At 39.5% G+C, this 21,710-nt stretch overlaps 1 protein-coding gene across 2 annotated transcripts in view; it reads left to right on the top strand.

Moving 5' to 3' along the window:
• The window catches only part of Tbc1d23 (TBC1 domain family member 23), a 52,647-nt gene that overhangs the window by 8,200 nt on the left and 22,737 nt on the right, over positions 1–21,710 (top strand). For both annotated transcript variants that reach the window (XM_051191704.1, XM_051191703.1), the window contains exons 2-8: positions 5,631–5,742; positions 8,733–8,838; positions 10,463–10,667; positions 15,483–15,606; positions 17,316–17,440; positions 17,529–17,575; positions 17,916–18,019. In XM_051191704.1, the coding sequence (XP_051047661.1) occupies positions 5,631–5,742; positions 8,733–8,838; positions 10,463–10,667; positions 15,483–15,606; positions 17,316–17,440; positions 17,529–17,575; positions 17,916–18,019 (823 nt within the window). The remainder of the gene's footprint in view (positions 1–5,630; positions 5,743–8,732; positions 8,839–10,462; positions 10,668–15,482; positions 15,607–17,315; positions 17,441–17,528; positions 17,576–17,915; positions 18,020–21,710) is intronic.

Raw genomic sequence — 21,710 nt, 5'->3', positions numbered from 1 at the left:
TTATGGGAAGTGGGCTGGTGAGATGGCTCAGCAGGTGCGGGTGCTTGCCGCTTAGCCTGACTACCCTGAGTTTGATCCCCAGGACTTGGTGATGGAGGGAGAAAACTGACCCCCAAGTTATGATGTTGCCTCCGCATCAGTGCTGTGGCAATGGAAATCTTTAAAAGAGACTTATTGGCATTTGCTCCATTTATAGTTGATTTTAGTTTTTACAGAACTGAATGTCTTTGATCTCTATGTCCTTTTCCTGTTGCATAGTGAAAAATACTGTTACTGCCACATTCGTATGGGCTGTGTGACCAAAAGAAGTATGTTTAACATCGTCTTTACTTGACATGTGTGTTCTGGTTAACACGCATATTCTGGAAAGGATTGTATTATTTGGTAAGAGAGTCTCCCAGAGCTGCTTTTGTAGACATAATCCTAATCATAGTTTCATTAAGTTTTAAACTAACAATGTAGTATGTTCCCCTATGGCTTATAAATATACAATCCAGAAAAATACTTAGGACAGTCATATCTATTCTGACACCAACCCAGATGACAAGAACTTATAAATAAGTCGAGCTCTCAAAAGACTGTGGACTTGTCCAGGGATTTCTGAGTGTTCCACCCTATGTGTTTGTTGGAATTCCTAGAAGGTATTGGTGGTTTGAGATTGCATTTAAAAGTAGCAAGTTACACAGAGCACCTTATGGTCACAGACTCTATCCATACCTTTTGTGCTGATGAGTCTGTGACAAAGCTGTCCTATTTGTGTTTCTGCCAGCCGTCATGAAAAACATTCAGGGACAGTAACTTATAACCAGCATGCTAGCAATCATAACAAAATAAGTCCAAAAGAAGTTTGGTGCTGGTGTCTCATGAGCTGAGCAGTAGGAAACCAGGCTCAGATGAAGCCAGGAAACGTCTAGAAGCAGGGCTTACTGCCTGTCATTCTGTTTGCCAGTGAGTTCGGCTAGTTGGTTAGTTATTTTAGAGGTAGAAACAATTGGTCAGGCTGCATACATGATGCACACATGGAGCTGTCATGGCTTAGTGTATGTATTTAATGTGCATACACAGTGCCTTACATCTCAACAAATTTGAATGAACAGCAAGCCAGTCAGAGCCACTTCCATCTCTAATAGATGTGCTCCTTAGTTCTTCCAGAGCTCTTTAAGTTTAGTAGATAGTCACAATATCCAACTTGGAAACAGCTCAAATGTCCATCATCATGGGCAAACAAAATATAATATATTCATGCAATGGAAGATTATTTGCATGTGCTGATAACATAGACTACTGTGTTAAGGAAGAAACCAGGCATTAACTAACGGTCATGTGTCATGATTGCATTTATGTGAAATACTCCAAGTAGGTAAATATGTAGAGGCAGAGAGTAAATGAATGGTTGTCACAGACTGGGAACAAAGTGAGGGGAAGGGAAGTGGGAAGGAGTGATGAGTGAATTCTAATGGAAGTGATGTTTCTTTACATACAGAAATATACATGAGAAATAGGTGAAATCGGTCTTGAGAAAACAATGTATTCAGTTAAACAGTTTTCATAAATTTTGAAGTTGTGAGTAAATGAAGGGTTTTTATTTATTTATTTTTTCATGGTTGAGGAAAAAAACAACTTAGGGAAAAAAAAAAAGCTTAATACTTAGTTGGCTTTTCCTCCCTAGTTAGAGATTTTCTGTAACTTTCGATTTTTGTTAAATTTTGATTGTTTTTTAAAATGTTTTAAGTTGAGCTAGAATGCCATCACTTCTCCCCTTCCCTCTCTCCAGTCTCTTGCAGCCACTCTCCAGCACCCCGCCTCCCGGGACCCCGATGTTGATAGTCTTTACTTTGATTATTGTTGTTGGTGTTGTTGTGTGTGTGTGTGTGTGTGTGTGTGTGTGTGTGTGTGTGTGTGTACAGATGCACATATTCATGCACACAAATAAATGTGAGTACAGCCTGCTGAGTCTGTTCTGTTGGTGATGTGTACATGATTTCAAAGCTGACCATTCTGGATAGGACAACCAATAAGGGGCTCATCTCTGGGGGAGGGGGAGGCTGGTTATACTCCCAGCAGTCAATAGTTGCCTGTAGTTCTTTCTTTAGGGGTAGGAAATATTCCATTCTTATTTGTGTAGCTATTTCTAGTAGAGGCTTGTTTCACAGCAGACTTTCTGGTTCTTACAGCCTTCCATAATCTTTTCCATGACGTTGGCTAAGCCATCGATACAGGAACTGTGATGTAGTTCTGTCTGTTGGGGCTGGGCTCCCCACAATCTTTTGATCTTTGTTTTGCATCGTGTTGTGGTTTTCTGTGATGGTCTCCACTTGCTGTAAAGAGAGGCTCTTTTGATGAGGGATGGTGGCTCCACTTATCTGTGGTTGTAAGGATAAGATTTAGAGTGTAGTACAGTAGTATGGACTCATGCTGGTGTAGCAAAGTGGTGGTAACGGATTCTTTTCTAAGATCCATGATCTCACTTGTTGCACCTTTATGTGTATCTTGTCATGCTTCGTAGGTGTTGCAGCTGAGTAGGACTGTTTAGTTGCTTCCCTCTGTTGGAAGCTTACATAGTATTTTCCAGAACCGTGGAAAGTAGGTGGCAGGAAAAAGGCTTTCAGGTCAGTTGAGCTCAAATCATCCACATCCTCTGTCTTAAGTGTGTGGTGTCTTCAGCAATAGGGGCTCAACTATGCAGAGGCAACCAAAGCCTACATTGATAATCTTCATTGTTTTGGAAGTCATGTTTTCAGTGATTCATTAGCTAATTTAAAAACGATTATAATTTTCCAGTTGTGTTTACTAATCCTAGCAGCATATTAAGTTTGGAAGGGGATGGAGTTCATGCTTTTGTCTCCTATACAGTTGTGTACATATTTGGTATGTTCCAGTGCCTGTCTGATGGAAAAGGCTCCAACTCAGTTAATAGCTGGAATATGATCCCGTGTCTGCCTGACTGTAATTCTAAAGCAGCTTGGGTTAGAGTGCTTTGACGATTTTGTCACAAAACATCAGATAGGAGAAATTTTTATTTTGCATATAGTCATTACTTTCTGTTTTTTTAGGGTGTTTATTTTTGAGACAGGGTCTCACTTTGTAGTCCAAGGTGGCCTTGAACTTCTATAATCCTCTTGCGTTTTAGCCTCATTATTTCTGGGATGATAGGTGTGAAACCCATTGTTGGACTTTTATTTATATTTGTAAGCATGTTATTGGTAGTTAATTGAAGCACCTTGCTGTGTTCTAACATATGTTACAGTTTTAGAGTTACAGAGCCAGGAGGGAGGTGGTTCTCTATTTCCAATCGCAAGGCTTTGTATTTGCTGCATTGAACTTGCCTAGCAAAGGGAATCATTGCTTATTTTTATGAGTAAAGCTTGTACTTATTATTTTGGGACCTTGTCTGCCTGTCTAGTACATTTGTATGGAGCTTTAGCTTGTAAGGTCAGTTCAGTTTCTTGTAGCCAAAAAAGACTGAAAAAAACTACAGTGTGCCTCCTCAAACCTCACCTGATCCAGTTAGACCTGTAGGTTCTGCGTTTGTGTTCAAAGGCTGGCGCTTGGGCCTATTTAAGGGTCGAATGCTATGTAAAGTTCCCATCCCTGTTCCTCCTTCAGTAAATCTTTAATGGCAGTCTTTCTAGCTCTTTACTACAGTGACAAATGGTGCTGTTTAAAGTGTGAAAGCTGAACCTTTGGCTTCCTCAAAAGGCTCTGTTGTTTTTAAGTATTTAGGTTTGTGGAAAGTGTCTTTACTACTTCAAGTGCAGTATTTCTGATCTCTGTGGTACCAGCTTACAGTTGAACTGCCACCACAGATGGTAGGTGCCCTGAGCACAGCACCACAGATAGCTACATCAACAGGCGTACTCATACACTACCGTGACTCTCACCGTCCTTGGGAAAGTCGGCATTTTGACCAAATACTAGCTTTGTTGTCTAGAACAGTAAGGTATTTACAGAGCTGTTTTAAAAAGAAAATAAGGTTTGGCACTAGAAAATTAGGACAAGTTTAGTTCATTTATGTTATAAGGGATATTTTTCTCATTTCATTTAGACATTTGATAAATGTGATATTTATTCACCATGCATACATTGTCTTTTCTTAATGTCACAGTAATAAAGCACATTTTGAATTTTAAACTATCTTATACAGTTTGGTTAATATGGACTCGATAGACTCCAGTCTTCACTAGGCCTGCCTGCACGTTCACCACTAAGCTTCAAATCTCTCCTTCCATTTTCTTTTCTTCCCACTTTGTAGTGATTATTTCCAAAAGAGCAAACTATGCCTTGTGTGGTCTCCAGTGTGCCCATGAGGATTTGGGCTAACTTTGTTGAGGGACATTTTGCACATGACCAGTGCTTTTCTGTGGATTGCACCTGGGTCAGTCCATTTTCATTTAATTCCTTTCTGTTAAGAGAACAGCAATGAAATGTGTACATTTAAACATTAGAATTAGAATCGTATCAGTATGGGGAGGTTTAGATTATTCAGTCATTGATTTTTCTAAAACTACAGAAGTGAGACAGCATCCCGATTTCCTGATTCTAGCAACTCTACCTTTCTTCAAGTTGCTTCAAGAATGCTAGAAATTATGACTGAATTATGATTTTTTTCACATTTTTTACAAAAAATGCTAAAATAATAAATGACTGAAACCCTAGCCTCTGAAATTCCTAGGAAGTTGATTTAAGTGGTATTTCTAGCTACAAAATAGTTCACATCTTTATCATATACAGTGGAAAGATAATTGACTTCGTACTTTTCTCCTCAGTCTTGGTAGATTGAGTATAATTGCCCCCTGCTCTGCCTGATGATGTTTTGTTATCACTTTTAATACAACAGTGGAGCCTTGTTTTGTTCTGCTGATGTTTATCAAAGATGTCTTGTAAGTCAGGCTCTGCCCTGTGAACAGCGTTGATAGAAGCCTGCAGTAAGTCCTGACCGCAGTGCCTTGGATATCTTGGTGGGGTTTTAGGCTTTCTCATTTTGCCACTGTTTAACATAGTGTTATGGGCGGGCATTTGGAACCCACACTGCTAAAACTTGTCTCCTGGCTTCGCTGTCAGTTATAGCCATGCGATGTCAGCACATTAAACACAAGAACAATTCCTTTTGATATCACAGGAGTGTTACTTCAGTTGTCTCATAAGTGTTCATAACCCATCTTTGCCTCATTTTTCATCATCACTGTAGATTGGGATGGTTGTGTGTTCTGTACTCCCAGCTCTTAGAAGATGGAGGGAGGGGGAGCAGAAGTTTAGGTTTCAGGCCAGCCTGGGGTATATGAGATTCTGTTCCTAAACAGACAGTAAGTGAATATGTGTAGAATTTGAGAACACTACCTCCTATGCACAAGTGAGTGCAGCATCAAGCCATCCCTGCTGCCACGAACACATCACTGCGACATGTCCTCATGCTTGTGTCCCAGACTGTGTGGTTGCTGCATGCGCCTTGTGTTGTGTTCTGACACTGAAAACCTGTTCTTCAGAGATGTAGCCCTTAGCTGCCCATCCTTATGGGTGAATCTTGTACAAAAAACAAAACAAACAAACACAAAACAAAAACAAAAAAACAAAACAAAAAGATGATTCAAGAGTAGTTTTAATGAACAGAACTTTTCTTTCTTCTCTTTTAGGGAAAAAGATCTTGAAGAAGCCCTGGAAGCAGGAGGTTGCGATCTTGAAACTTTGAGAAATATAATTCAAGGGAGACCACTGCCTGCTGAACTGAGGGCCCAAGTTTGGAAGGTAACTTGAAACCTATGAGTAAACTGTAGTCACTTAACAGAATTTTTAATAATTAGCTTCAACTCTCTGAAAAGACTGTTGTGAGTATGCTGTGTCTAGAAAATCGACCTCAGAAACTAACTAGAAGTATGTTTCTGAGCCAGATGGAGGGGAACACGTCTTTAATTCCTGCCTGCAGCCTGCACTGGGAGCGGAGACAGGCAGATCTCTGTGAGCTCGAGGCTCACCTGCTCTGTGTAGTGAATTCTGGGCCAGCCAGGAAGACATAATGAGACCCTGCCTCAAAATAAATGTGTCTGCAGTGTTTTCTATAAGTAATAATAATATTCACATTGGTGATGTTTTTATAGCCACTAGAAATGGCTGTAAGCCTTATGTAGATTGTTAATGAATGTTAACTAAGTGGAGAATCATAAGCAGTAAGTAAAATTGAATACATGAAGACACACATGGTGTATTAAAGTACATATGTCTGTGAGGGCTGGGTCATAGCTCTTCTTTATTTTGCTTTTCCAACTGTTTTCTGATATATGTGGGGCTTGTTTGTGGGTTTTTCCTTTGTTTTGCTATGTTTCACTGCCTCGACTTGCCATGGGCTTTCCTCAATCTCTGTTACAGAGTGCTGGGGTGGCACAGGCGAGCACCACCACTCCTCACATACGTGCCTTTTTCTTTTCTTTTTCCACCAATGCTCAGCAACTATGGTCACACAGATGGCCCCGAGTAAACCAAATGGCTCCTACAACAGAAACAGAGGCCATGGATCTGGGAAAGGGACAGATAGGGAAAGATGCAGGCTTGATAGGGGTGGGAGATTGAAAACAAGAAGAAAAAATTGAATAAAGATTTACATACTTGTGAAAAGTTATAAGCATTCAGGATGAAATAAAAATCACATTACAACCAATAGGTACACCTAGGTGCATGTCCTTTCTTTTTTTCTCATGTGCATATGTATTTAGCAGAATTGGAATTATAACTGTACATAACATTCTAAATGGCTCATTGCAGGAATTTAAACACGTAGAATAGTGCGTGGACCATGGTGATTGCTGTATCAGGCATTAGCCGTTCTTATTCCCTTGGATAAATTACCGTTTGTTTCCAAACTTTCACAGTGTCATCAGCCTGCTTGTGCCATTCTTTATTTCATAGTTCCTCTAACCTGATGTCTGTGAAGGCAGAAATCTGTCTCCTAAAGCAGAATGTACAGTTGCCGTGTGTGCCTTGTCCCTGAAAAGAATGTGCCACGAACTATCATGTATCTATAACCCAACTATGGTGGAATGTAAATTTGAGGTGTGTTGTTTGTGCTCTGGAACATTTGTTTAGTGATGCAAAGATGTGTTTGATTAAATAAGATTCACCTGCTGTCGGGAGGCTGGGTCGGCAACTAGCTGACAGGAAGTTAGGGAGGAGCCAGGTGAAGAAGGGTTTATAAGGAGGGGCCAGAATGAGCACACAGACTTCTTGGGAGTAGCTAGGAGGTGAACTAGGTGATTGCTACTCAGCCTCTCTGGGAAGCAGGATTCTACTTCAATCTTTGAATATGAGTTCTTTAGCGGGACAGAGATTTTAATAGTTTCCTCAGTAGCCTTGAAAGAGTCTGTGCCTGCGGGAACAGAATTCCCTCAGGCTTCAGCTCTTGAGTTCTAGTTGCTGCGAGTAGCTGCCGAGGAATGACAGTTGCTGACTAGGATAGCTGTAGCTTAAAAGGCAGCAACAATTAAAAAAGAAAAGCAACATCCAACTTTAACTTTTGCCAGCTTCTGGCCAGTCTTGTTTGACTAGTACTCTCATCCTGTCCTCCCTGGCCCTTCATGCTGAATTGTTTTAAAGCAAATCCTTGGTAGCATACTAAAATACTTCAAAATGAAATTCCCGAGAAATAGTTTTAAAGTAACTTTAGACCATTAGACACTAAAAGAACAGTAATTCTTACTATTTATCAGTGCATATTAATTATGCACAGTAATGGTTTCATTGTAACAGTGTCATACATGTATATGTTACATACTCTGACAATATTCCCCTGCCCTGCCCTGCCCTTGGTCCCTTCCTGTCTTGCTGGTCCTTCCCCTTTTTGCAGTAAGTCTCCTTGTACTTTCATGTCTTTTTTTTCCCTTTTGTGGGAGATGACCCAGGTGTCCTTAGAGTTATTTATGGAGCATGGGCAGCCTTAGCCAGTGGCTGTGCTCACTGAAGAAAATGTTTTTACCTCTCTACCAACCATTAACTATCTTAAAAAAAAAAAAAAAAAAAAAAAAAAAAAGTAATCCTTTAGAATTAAAAAAAAAATTCTTCAGTTGTCATATAAAAGTATTTTTGTAGGCGATTTGCTCAAATTCAAATACTGGAAGGACTGCTTATTGGGTTTGGTTGTCACTTGAGTCTGTTAATTAAGACAGTGGTAATTTTGGTTGGAGATGTGGCTCAGTGGTAGGGTGCTTGCCCACCTTGTGCAGGACTTGTAGGTTCAATCCCCAGCACTTCCAATAAAATAAAATAAAAATGTGTGGTGGCCAGCCTGGGCTGCATAGTGAGTTCCAATATAGCCAGGGATGCATAGACAGAGCCTGCCCTCAAATAAATGAATGAATGAATGAGTTTTAAAGCATACTTGGAAAAACTTAGACTGTGACATCTCAATGTATTAAGAATTCTTTTTCATAATTTTTAATCATACATGGCACAGGTATATTTTTTAATTGGCAGTATTATTTTCCTAGATTTTACGTTTCAAAGAAAGTTTGCTCTAAATAAAGCCATGTTTGTAAGTATACAAATCTTGTGTAACTCACTCTGTCTGCTGAATCAGCACAAAGTGGGAAAATCTCATGTAGGAGCAGTTTGACACTTGGTGGTGTGGAGATACGTAAGCTTGTAATCTTTTGGTTTTATTCCTAAGTTCTTGCTTTCCTTAGTACAGCATATTTCACAGGAAGGAGCAATAACAACGGTGCTGCTTGCTTTTCACACCTTTCTTCCAGATCGCCCTGAATGTGGCAGGGAAAGGAGATAGCTTGGCATCATGGGATGGTGTTTTAGACTTGCCTGAGCAGAACACTATTCATAAAGATTGCCTAGAGTTTATTGGTAAGTTGGTAACTGTGAAAAAAAGTTATTGTGTTATATTTGGGACATGCTGAATTTGTAAAAGTCTTGTAGACAGTTTGGCCCTTTTAAAAAAATCTTGAGGCATATAATTTTGAGAAAGAGCCCAGTTTTTACTGTTCAATTTTTTTTTTTTACTGTTCCTTTTGTAATTTTGATTTTTTTCTCATATAATTGTAGGCTCACACTATTATATGTAGCCTTCAAATAAAGAGACTGTGTTCTGAAAGTTATCTATGACTATCAGATCATAATCTACTATTTTCAAATTATTACACATCATGGGTGAATAGGTTTCCAACCACTCTACAAAATCTGTGTTAATTCATGATACATATTAAGCTAATATAGCTTATATCTGTCTTTTCTAATTATTTATAGTATGTTGGAGTCTTTTGTTTTTCTTTCTCTTACATCTTAGTTAATGCATTGGCTAAATAGGCTTCAGTGTACTAACTCTTTGGAAACTATATGTGAGATGTAGCTCAGTGGTAGAGTGCTTGCCTGACATACAGGAGCCTGGGTTCTGTCACCAGCACTGTTACAAACAGGCAGGCAGGCAGGCAGGCAGGCAGGCAGGCAGGCAGGCAGGCAGGCAGAAAGACTATATTTATTGCTAGTGTGAACAAAAGAAAGGGGATTTGGGCCAGAGATTTGAAGACTTCACATGGAGTATATTACATATTTCTGAGACTACCTGGATTTTAATAATAATGGTTATAGTTTCCTTCTATTTAATTTGCATTCTGTGTCTTTTTTTTTTTGTTTGTTTGAGAATACCAGTATGAGAAGTCATAGGTAATATTGCTTGTGTATATTTGATTAGCTTTATTACAAAATAAAAACTAAGATTTAAAACAGGGGCAGAAAAGGGATAAAGTACTGGGTTTTCTGGTAGAGAATGAATTTTCCCTCTACTTGCCAAAGCTTCACGTTGTAGAGCAATTGATAGTCTTAGTAGAAAATGTAATTTGGCTTTCCAGCAACATGGGTTATGCCTGTCATCGCCCACTACTCTGCTTCAAATTGGCCATCTTACGTGTATTATAAATATGGTCAATATTTCTAAGTACTGTTTGTTAGTAAACTGTTTTGTCTTCCCTCTTCTCTGAGGGCTGGGAAAGAAAACTTCATGTGACTCTGATAGTTGTTCTGAAGCAGCTGCTTTGCTTCAATTTAAAAAGAAGGCTAGGGAGAAAATGCTCCACACAAACACATCATTGTATGACGATGTCCTTAGGTAACACAGTACCATGTACAATGAATATGCACAATGACAGCTTTAAAAATTAAAAGTAGAATGTTTAAAGACTTTTGACTGTTTTTTCTTAGGTTTTGCATCTGTGAGACAGTGTCTATTAAATATAAGAATTGCTAGATGGAGCTCAGTGGTAAGGCATTTATGCAGCATATGCAAAGCCATGGTTCTGTTTCACTACTAGAAAAGAAAAAGGAAAAGGAAATTAATAGAAAAATACTGTTAGAGCTTTACTCCTTTTATCATAGTTTAATACACTCACGTAACATATTTGTGAACAAGTAGTATGCCCAGTCACTGAGCCCCTAGTAGTTCCCTGATAACCTTAGTTTGATGCTTTATTTCTAGAGCAGCTCTCAGTACCAGAGGAGAAGGCAACAGAATTACTTCTGGATATTGAATCTGTAATTACTTTTTACTGTAAATCACGCAATGTTAAATACAGCACATCCTTGAGCTGGACTCATCTACTGAAACCACTGGTGTATCTCCAGCTGCCTCGCAGCGACCTATACAACTGCTTTTATGCCATCATGAATAAGTACATTCCCAGGTAAAATGTGATTTGGTAGTAGTTATAAAAGTCCATTTCACTTTGAGGTAAAGTGATGGTAAAGTAAAAGGGCCAAGTAATTTTTGAGGTTGTAGAGGTATAATTGCTATTTAATTTTCTTCTTGTGACAGATATTTAGAAAATTGCATCTGTTATATATATGGATATTTTGCATGCATGTATGTGTGTGTACCACATGAGTGCCTGGTGTCTGAGGAGGCCAGAATGGCCTGATTTCTGGAAATGAGTTTACAGATGTTACAGATGGTTATGAACCACCATGTGGGTGCTGGGAATTAAACGCAGTCCTCTGGAAGAACAGCCATGCAGTGAAGTGCTGAGCCATCTCTCCATCTCTATTATAAAGACTTTTAAGGGATTCTTCTTGTTAGGAAGTTGCGCTACTAGAGTCTATGTTTATAGTTTAGATTTAGTTTTGATGTTACTTTACCTTAATATTGTAACCTAAAAGTAAACATAATAGGATTTTGTTAAGTAATGCTTCATGTGAGGTGCTAGGGTTGCAGTTAGGATTGTCATCCTGCATGTCCACTACTGCCTTACAGGACTGCCAGGACTTCACTTAGGAACATAGTCCTACATATGCAGACGTTGAACAAGTAGATTGAAATGTGCGGTCTTAGGAAGGTGAACTATAGCATGTTATAGGAATATACTGTGGGTGGCCTAATTTACCCTCAGGGTCAAGGATGGCTTGCCCAGCCAAATGATGCTTTAGCTGAGACTAGACAGACATATAGCTGCTTATGGAAGGGGCCGTGGTGGTGGGAAGGGTGGAAGGCCCTCATAAGGCCGAAAATGGTTGTAGTGTTATGGTTTGGATAGTCAGATGTTCAGAGCCGAAAGAAGCTTTAAACATGATCTCATCCAGTGACTGGGCTGTGCAACTGCAGATACACATGGTGGGAATATGCTCACACTAAGTTGCGTTCCAGTTGACGTTTTTTATTTGTAGTTCACTGCTGGCTAATGACATTAAACATCTTTTTATATGTTTCTTGGTAATTTATCTCCTTTGGAGAAATATTTATCCAAAAAACAAATCTTTAGACAAAAAAAAAAAAAAAAAATCCAAAGGAAAAAAACCAATGCTGATCCAGCCAGAAGTCCCAGGAGTTAAAGTACACCAAACCTATTTGTACATGTTTTGTAAAGCTCCCGGGAGATTATAGTTAGACCGGAGTGGTGAACCTCTTTGCTTCCTTAAAGCCACACTTCTGTATTAAAAAAAAAAAAAACAAAAACAAAAAACCAAAAAAACAAAAAAAAAAAAACCAAACAAACAAACAAAAAAAAACTCCCAAAAGTACTGAAGGAGAAGGCCATGGTCATGGCAATCTGAAATTGGGAAGCCTGGTTAGGAATAATTCTGTCACACTATACCTGTAAGCTGCCTGTGTTTTATTACTTCTCATGGTCATCTCTCAGTTTAACAGAGCTAGTCATAGCAAGAGACATGATGTCCCATCACAGTCTCTAAAAATGGTGACAGTAACAGGTGCAGAGGAAGGGGCTGTTATATTGAGCTATGTCGTGCATCATCTTGTCACATTCTCCCTGTAACTTTATTTGTTTCTTTGTTGTTATTTTTAAGACAGGGTTTCTCTGTCTAACAACCCTGGCTGTCCTGGAACTTGCTCTATAGACCAGGCTGGCTTTGAACTCTCAGAGATCTGACTGTCTCTGCCTCCTGAGTGCTGGGATTAAAAGTGTGCGCCAACACGCGCACTTAACAAACCCAGCTTTAATATATCACCTTACTACTGATTGGGAGGTTAGATGGGTACCAAGCACAAACCCTTGTGGTTCAGCATGTCTTTGCAGTGTGCAGCCCTTAAATGTGTGTTGTTTCAGTGATCTACTCCAGCGATGCTCACTGTGTTAGGGAATGAGGTCATCTCCCTCAGCAACTGTTGATGCCCCTGTGTTCTTCCTGCCTCCATGTTCAACCTTAGCATTTGATTGTGCTGCATTTACCCACCTGGAGAGCATTCAGACTTAGGATTATTCTCACCAGGATAAGACTAGTTCTCTCCAGGCCTTCTCTCTGTGTACGTACTGCCATTTGTAACATCAAAAGGGATAGACTGAAAGGTGGACATAGAAGCTGGAGAGATGGCTCATCAGTTAAGAGCACTGGCAGCTCATGTCCCCACCCACACATGGCAGCCCACTCCTTTGTTCTAGGAGATCTGACATCTTCTTCTGACCTCAGCACATAATACACAGATCAGTACATAATACACAGACATAACATTCAGGCACAACTCTCAAACACAGAAAAATAAATTTGAAAATAATAACAAAAAAAAAAAAAAAAAAAAAAAAAGTGAAGCAAGCAAGCTCTGCGTGGTGACTCACCTGTAATTCCAGCTCTCCGGAGGAGTGACAGGAGGGTCGCCGTGAATTCAAGGTGAGCTTGGACTGCACAGTCAATTAATTAGTTCCAAGCTAGCCTGGACTACAGAGTGAGACACTGTCTCAAAAGACAAAAATAGCAAGACAGTGAAAGTTAAGTCGTAAGAAACCATTACATTGACATAAAAATATTTACATACATAATTTTCATTTATTCCCTTTGAATGGCATTTTTATTTATTTTTGTTTTTGTAGGGCTGAGAATTAAACCTGTGTCCTTACACATGTCAAGTACATGTTCTATCACTGAACTAAACTCCTATCTCTAAATAATATTTTAAAAATACTCTTTAATGATGCTTTAAAAGTTTTTCATTACATTTATTTCTTTATTGTGTATGCCACATGTACACGCCACCGTGTATGCGTTGAGGTCAGAGGACAGTCTGTGGGAGTGGGTTCCTGGGATTGAACGTAGATCATGAAGCTTAGTGGCAAACCCCTTTACCTCTTGAGCCATCTCGCTGGCCTTAATGATGCTTTCGCATTAAAGCTGTGATAATTTAGTGGGCTGCTTCAATTGCAGTGTTTCTCTTTGCTTCACTTTCTTAATGTTTTGCTTTTTAAGGCTGTACCCTTGCAAACAGCTTGTGGAATTTATGCACTAAGTTTTACATATTGTGCTCACACCTATTAAACAAAAAAGTTTTACATATGGGAAGATGGTAGTATTGCATAATGAACTAAGGCCCAGTTTCTGTGTTCAAGTCATGGTTCCATAATTTGTTATTGCTAGCGCTGTAGCTTTCAGTGACATACTTGAACCTTGGTATTCTCATTTGCAAAATGGGTATGGGGGTCAATAAGTTGTTTGTGAAGATAAAATGAAATAAGTTTGTGAAATGCTTGTTACAGTGTTTGGTAGTATTTCTTCAATAAGTAATTAGCTTTTATTATGGTGGCCTGGGCGTCAAATGTTTCACTAATACATCAGAGAACAGCCTTGCCTCATTCCTTTGTAATGAGTAGGGTGCATCTCAGTATGAAAGCTGCAGTAGTTTGTGGAGACTGGCCCTTGAGTGAAACCCACAGGCCCAAATGAAGAGCGTTAGTTATCACTGTTCATGTATCTCCCAACTTCAACAAACCACTGAGCAAGTAGCCATGGTTTTGATGCTGTTTGTTTGTTTGTTTGTTTTTAGATACAGTGATTAAAAGTAATGAGGTCCTTTTGGTCAGTAATATCAAGCTATTGAAAATCTGCTGTCTTTGGTAGATTATTTTGCCATGAAATAAGTGCTGAGTTTTGAGGTGTTAAGTATACAGATACACTAAATAAAGTGTGGTGACAGTAGTACCACTCAATCTTCAGAACACAAATGATTTCCATAGATGCTACCCAGCTTCTGTGTTCCCATCAGAGACCGCATGTGGTCAGGAAGAAACAGCTGTCTCCTGAGTACAGAGCTAGCATTGAGCTATACCTGTTCCATCCTGTACCTGTTCCAGATGGAGCAGATGTGTGATTACCATAGGCAGATGAGCCTCCTTTTTTTTCTTTTTCTTTTTGAATTCTAGTTATTTATTATTTATTATGTACAGTGTTCTGTCTGCATTTACACCTGCATGCCAGAAGAGGTGTCTGTGGAAGAGCAGCCACTGCTCTTAATCGCTGAGCCATCTCTCCAGCCCCAGATGAGCCTTCTCAAGGCTGACCAGATGAGATGCTGCCTGAGTGACTAGCCAGAGGCCATGGAAAACTCACTCAGGCATCAGTACATGCTTCTGTCCTTTTTCAATCCCTCTTCTGAAGTACCTGCACAGGAATGTGATGTTTCTGTGGGAAAAGGCCTGTGATAGTAAAAACAGTGACTCACTTTTTTCAAGTTTTTCATCTTACTTATGTAACAATTCTGAAGCTGGGCATTTAGTACTGTCTGGAATTTACTCTGGACACCTGGTACCCAGGCCACTTTGATGTTTCTCAGGCATGGAGGTCATATTGTGAAATGTCATCTGTGGTCTTCTCAGACTTGTACCTTTACTGAAAGACATTCCTCTCTGAATATCTAAACTGTGGTGCAGCCTTGAAGCAGTCCAAGGAGTTTCTGCTTACTTGGCAAGGACAGAGGAGGCTGGGGTCATTCGGGGCCTTCTAGAACTTTGGGTACCCTACCTGCATCACAGTAACCTAAGTCCTCTCACTTGAGTGCCGCTGGATTTGCCTGTAAAACCTCTCTCAAGTGGCTGCTTGTCAGCCATAGCTATGGCAGGTCTTTGAAAGACATTAGAGAGCTTGGCCTGGTTCTCGGAGGGCCTGCTGTGAATGTTGGGATACTCTGTGGGTGAAGGGAGGAAATGGGGGTTTCAGGACTGAATACCACGGGTGATCGTGTCTGACCTAATAATGAGGAACTTTGCTCTTCTTTCTCCTAGGGATTGTTCCCTGAAGGGGAGGCCATTTCATCTCTTCCGATTGCTCATCCAGTACCATGAGCCTGAGCTTTGTTCTTTTCTTGATACAAAGAAAATTACTCCAGACTCCTATGCACTCAACTGGGTAATAAAGTGAAAGTAGGAACATTTAATGAAAAATAGTTTATGTAAAACTGTATTTAGTTAGAGGCAGGAGCATTGTGTGTTCCGGGTTAGACTGGGTTACATAGTAAATTGCTGAATCCCCCCTCCAAAAAAATCCCAGAACATTAGTCTATTGTTATTTTACATATATAGAGAGAAATAGCAAAATATATTTTATATATAAATATTATATATTTATATATGACATCAAAATAAATTCCTATATTTTTGTAAATATATGTAAAATATAATAAGCATATCTATATATATGAGTTTCTGTTGAAACTGTTGATAGTGTATATATGAATTGGTAAATAATCGTGAAGAAAGCTGAAATTACCAAAAGGTTAATATAAAAGAATATAAAGTACAACTGAGTACTTTTCCTTCTGTATTTATATTTTCAGTGGGATGTCTCATTCTCAATCTCATGTTTTCTCAAATCTTTGAGTCTCAGAACTCCATACATATGCTCTTAGAATTTCTTGATGATCCATTGTTCATACGAATTATGTTGATTAGGAGGTAAAACTAAGGAATTTTTATTATTTGTTTTTAGTTTATCTAAAAGTTTATATGCTAACATAGTTAGTCTACCTTACGCTGAGAGATGATTGCATCCCCCAAAGAGAGTAGCGAGAATACATAGTTAGTCTACCTTACGCTGAGAGATGATTGCATCCCCCAAAGAGAGTAGCGAGAATACATAGTTAGTCTACCTTACGCTGAGAGATGATTGCATCCCCCAAAGAGAGTAGCGAGAATACATAGTTAGTCTACCTTACGCTGAGAGATGATTGCATCCCCCAAAGAGAGTAGTGAGAATAGTGCACTCATTTTATATTTTCACGTTTCCTTGTTGTTCATTTAAATCAAAGGCAGATGGGCTCATGGGACTGTTTCTGCATTTATTCGCTTTATAATGTTATCTTGTGGTGGTCCTGTAATGAGTTATGCTCATTAGTGGGGGAACGGGTGTGAAATAGGAAGGAAAAGCCGTAAGAATTTTTGTGAAATAGTGGTGAGTTATGAATTTCCCACTACAGAATCTTGAGGATTTTAGGATTATCAGATCATACTCCAACTCCAAGAATCCTCTACTAGGCTGACATGAAGATATTCCTACAGCATTGGTTGAGTGCTAGAAGACTACTGAGGAGCTAAACATTCTTTGATCACATCTTACCTACCATTTCTGTAGGGAGATTCCCATTCTGCCTGCCTCCTGGTAACTGTGTGAGCCTAGGCACTTGGCTCAGAGTTCCACTTTCATTATCTGTAAAGTGGGAATAATAGTATAATAATACCTCAGGAGTCAATGGGATGCACTTAGAAACCATAAATGGTATTTCAAGCAACCATGGCAGAGGAATATGTTGATCACTCTAAAGATAGGTTAATTTTCTCTTCTCAGCACTGGAGAAAATGAGTATTCTTTGGTGTTGTTTGTTTTTGTTTTTCCCAGAAGTGGAAAAGGACTTTTAATGAGGTAAATGACATGCCTTAAGTCACACAGCTAATTAAGTGACCCCAATCTCCTGCCTTTGCATTTCATATGCTAACATTAAGGTACACATTAAATAGCAGGTGCAGATGATCCGCTAGGGTGTTGCTGACTAGTTTGCTTCCCTAACTTGAAAAGGCCAAGTCAGCTCCAGTGGTTTATGTCTCTCTCTCTCCTGACTGTAGCTTGGGAGCCTTTTTGCACATTACTGTTCCATTGAAGTCACCCAGGCGATATGGGATGGATATCTACAGCAAGCAGATCCATTTTTTATTTATTTTTTAATGTTAATTATCCTTGTTAATACAAAGTAAGTACCAAGTATGTTATTCTTTTTTTTCAACTTTTGATGCAGTGCTTTAATACTAAACTCAGGTTCACTCGGTTTCTTTTTACAGAGATGTTATTTCAGCACAAGAGTCTGACAACAAAGAGGAAATTAGCCGTAAGTAGTGTGAAATAACACTTGTGAACTAACACATGATCAGCCTCTAACATAGTCAGGACATCCAGAGTGTTACAAGATGGGTGTGGCAGAGTTCTGAGGTTCTGTTCCGGTCTCATGCTCTTAAATACTCTAGTATACACAAGGCCCTGGGTCCAGTTCCCAGCATTGTGTAAAAAATGAAAAGAGCTGATCAAAGATGAGCCGAGATTTTTTTTTTTTTTTTTTTTTTAATATGTGTTGCTTATGGTGGGACTGTTTTATCTTTAATCTTAAATAGTGCTAGTTACTATATTTTTCACAAATGTTAATTGTTGTTGTGTCTATAACTACATTTCAGATTTCTTGGAAAATACTCCATCCAGCTTGAATCTGGAAGATATAGAAGACCTCTTCTCATTGGCTCAGTATTACTGTAGTAAAACACCAGCTTCTTTTAGGAAGGTAAAAGATGAAGGAAAAATGGCAAACTGATCTGGGTTGGATGTTTTGTGTTCTCATCTTGTTTACAGTGTGTTTACTTTAGTTAAAACATTTCAATTATGGTTCTTTTCCCACTTTTTCAAAAATGTTTAGTTATTTTTGTGATCTTTTGCTATATGTAAATTCTCTCCCTAGTAGAGAAATAGACTAAATAGACAGTTCTATCTACCGTTGACAGGGCTGCTGCTCAGTGGTATGGTTAACAGGAGGGCTTTTACTGTAGATATGAGAGAGAGAGCCCAGAGCAGAGAGATGAAGTAGTAGAAGGAGCATGGCCAGCAGACTAGACCTGGTTGTGAGAGAAACAGGCGTAGAGAGGAGGGATATAGAGAGGAAGGGCGTGGCTTGGGAGAGTAGCAGGGGGAGGGGAGGAGCGTGCGCGTACACACACACACACACACACACACACGAGGGTGAGAGAGAGGCAGAAAGCAGAGAGGAAGATAGAGACAGAAGGAGGAGAACAAAGAGAGTGAGCATAGTGAAAACAGCAGGGTAATAAGGAGAATGAGTCACTGGGGGAAGGAAGCTCCTGAGCGGGAGGGAGTTTCCGGTAAGGGAGGAGGTGAGAAGGACTAGGATGCTAGCATGGACTTTGAAATGTGTAACAGGTACTGATGGTACTGAGGGAGCCTGGAGCCACCGCAGATAGTGGTAGAGGGCTTCACAAGTTGCTGAGGAATGCTGGCTTTTGTCTAACTGCCAGAATTTGGGGGAATGGAATTTCCTTTAGACTCGACAAAAATAATAGCAGGAAGCATCTTGCCTTTGTTCTGTTTCTTTGTTAGTTTCTAGTCATGTGAAGATTACTTCCTAAATTAGTGCTTTTGTAACTTCAGAAATTCAAAGATCCAATGGTGGGTGTATAATTAGGTCTCCTTTATGTGGAGTTGATCCTTGGGTGACCATAGAGATGCAGAACTGCCTTATTGGGGTCACTTCACCTTAGAAACATATATGGAGAGAACTAAATACGTGAATAGAACTTGGTCTGTCCATACAGTGTTACTTGTGTGTCTGTGCTTATAGGACTGACCACTTGGTATTAGATAACTAATGGGTGTCCTCCTCCTTAGGGACATTGTTTCTCCCATGCTCAGCATTCCTTAATTGCCTGTAGTTCTTATGGAGCTGAGACCTCACTCAAGAGCTTTCTACCTTTCCCATGTTAGCATGTTTATTGGTGTCTTGTTCAGGTCATGTTTAGGCAGTTGTGTTGGTTGAAACTTCATGGGTGTAGCTTCTGATATTTCTAGGAAACATGGTCACAGCAAACTTTCTGCGCCTCTGTCCGTTACAGTGCTTCTGCCCCCTCTTCTTAGGTGACCTCTGAGCCTCAGGTACAGGAGTTGTGCTATAGATGTATCTTGGGACCAGGCTCTGTCTTGATCAGATGTGATTTTTTTGTAATGGTCTCTGTTGCAAAGGGAAATTCCCTCAGTGAGGAGTGAGAGCTACACTTACCTGCAGGTTTCATGATTTCATTTTTCTTTACAGCCGAACACTATTCTGCAGTGCATATGTGCCACAGTTTCATTGTCCATTTGTCAGTCGAAGGGCATTTAGGTTTGTTCCCATTGTTTAGCTGTTGCAAATAGAGCAACAGTGATCTGAAGAGTAGAATGTCAAGTCCTTTAGGCACATGCCAAGGCGTGATATAGCTAAGTCTATCATATGGTGGATTGATTTTTAGATTTTGGGACTTCTCCACACTGATTTCCAGAGCAGCTAGAGCAGTTTGCAGCCCACCAGCAGTGAATGAGGCTCCCCTTCCCCACACCTTCGCTAGCATTTGTTGTCAGTTTGTGATCTTTGCCATGCTGAGGAGGGCAAGGCGAGATCTCAGAGTTGTTATGATTTGCATTTCCCTAATTGCTAGGGGCACTTAACATTTTTTTGAGATATTTCTTAGCCATTTTTATTTATTCTTTTGGAGTGCCCTGTTTAGATTCCAAGCCCATTTTGAATAGATTGTTTGGATTTTTGATCTTTTAAAAAAAATTATATATTAGATGTATAACTGGCAAGTTCTCCCGCATTCTGTGTGTTCCTTCTTTACACAGTTGTTTCTTTAGTTAATTTAGTTAATTGATTTTTAGTTTATGAAGTCCACTTGTCAGTTAACATTAATTCTTAGGCAAGTGGAGTCCTATCCAGACAGTCCTTTTGTATACCTGTTTTCTTCTAGCAGTTTTGGTGTCTAAGGTTTCACGGTTAGGTCTTTGATACATTTGAAGTTGGTTTTTATGCAAGGTTATAGATACAGGTATAATTAAATTCTTCTGCATGTTTTCCCAGTACCATTTATCCATTACACCATTTTCTAAAAATGCTTTCTTTTTTCCAGCATATGTTTTTAGCATCTTTGTGAATTCTAAATGGCTGAAGCTACATGCTGCATTCATATTTGGATCTTTGATTTTGTTCCATTGGTCTACATGTTTGTTTTTTTTGTGCCAGTACCATATTGTTTTTATTATTGTGGCTTTCTAATATATGTAGAGATCCGAGATAGTACCTCCTCCAGCATTGTTCTTTTTTGCTCAGGATTGTTTTGACTATCTAGGGTCTTTTGTAGTTCCATGTGAATTTTATAATCCTCTTTTCTATTCTGTGAAGAATGAAATTGGGATTTTGATTGTGATTGTGTTGAATCTGTAAATGGCTTTCGGTAGAATGGTCATTTTCATAATATTCTACTGATTCATGAGCATTGGACAGACAAACATCTTTCCATTTCCTAGCGTCTTTAGCTCTTCCTTCAGAGGTTTAAGGTTTTCACTATAGAGGTCTTTCATTTCCTTGGTTAGGTTTATTCATAGGTATTTTCTCGATGTTGTTGTGAATGAGAGTGTGTCCATGACCTCCTTTTCTCTGTGTTCACTTGTGGGGAGTCTCTGAAACTACCCCAGCCAGCAGAGTAATGACCTGTGGGAAGGCAAGAGGGCAGTTCAGTTCAACATGACTCAGTAGCTGGCGTTGGCTCAATGTTCAGGTGTTTGATCCCCCGTAGTTGAAGCATATTTAAACACAGCACAATTTGGTGAAAAAAAATCCTGATGATAATTAACTCAGTTCTGTGCACAATAATTCTTAAGATGTGACTATATCAAAATTCTTTATAAAGTACATGTGATATCTTCCACAAAGATAAGATCTATAGCTTGACTTCAAGTGACACCTTCTATAAAGATAGGGTGCATAGATTGACAGACTCACTGTAAGGGTCTGGGGATGGGGATCCAGTGTGGGCTTGGTCATACAGATAGTGCAGAGGTCACGTAGGCAGTTAACCAGCTCCTCTCCTAGCCTTCTCGGTGGGACACAGATCCATACATCTCTCCCTTGAAGAGACAAGCCATGTTTAACATTCCTGGCTCCTCTAGTGCTCATCTCTGAGCACAGCACCCTCTGGTCCCCTGCATTTGTTGTCGACATATAGAAAAGTACTGATTTCTGCAAGGTGATTTTGTATCTATACATGTTGTTGAATTTGCTTACCATTCCAGAAGTTTTGTGGTAGAAATTGAGGATCTCTTATGTATGTCCTCTGCAAGTAGGGGTGGTTTGACTTCTTTTCCTGTTTGTATCCCTTTAATTTCCTTCTCTTACCTTACTGCTCCAACTAGTGCTTTGAGCAAGAAATGTTGGT

This window comes from Phodopus roborovskii, unplaced genomic scaffold, assembly GCF_943737965.1.
Source record: "Phodopus roborovskii unplaced genomic scaffold, PHOROB, whole genome shotgun sequence".
Classification (NCBI taxonomy): Eukaryota; Metazoa; Chordata; class Mammalia; order Rodentia; family Cricetidae; genus Phodopus; species Phodopus roborovskii.
The sequence above is the reverse complement of the archived record's forward strand: the minus strand, read 5'-3'. Positions and strand labels throughout refer to the sequence as shown.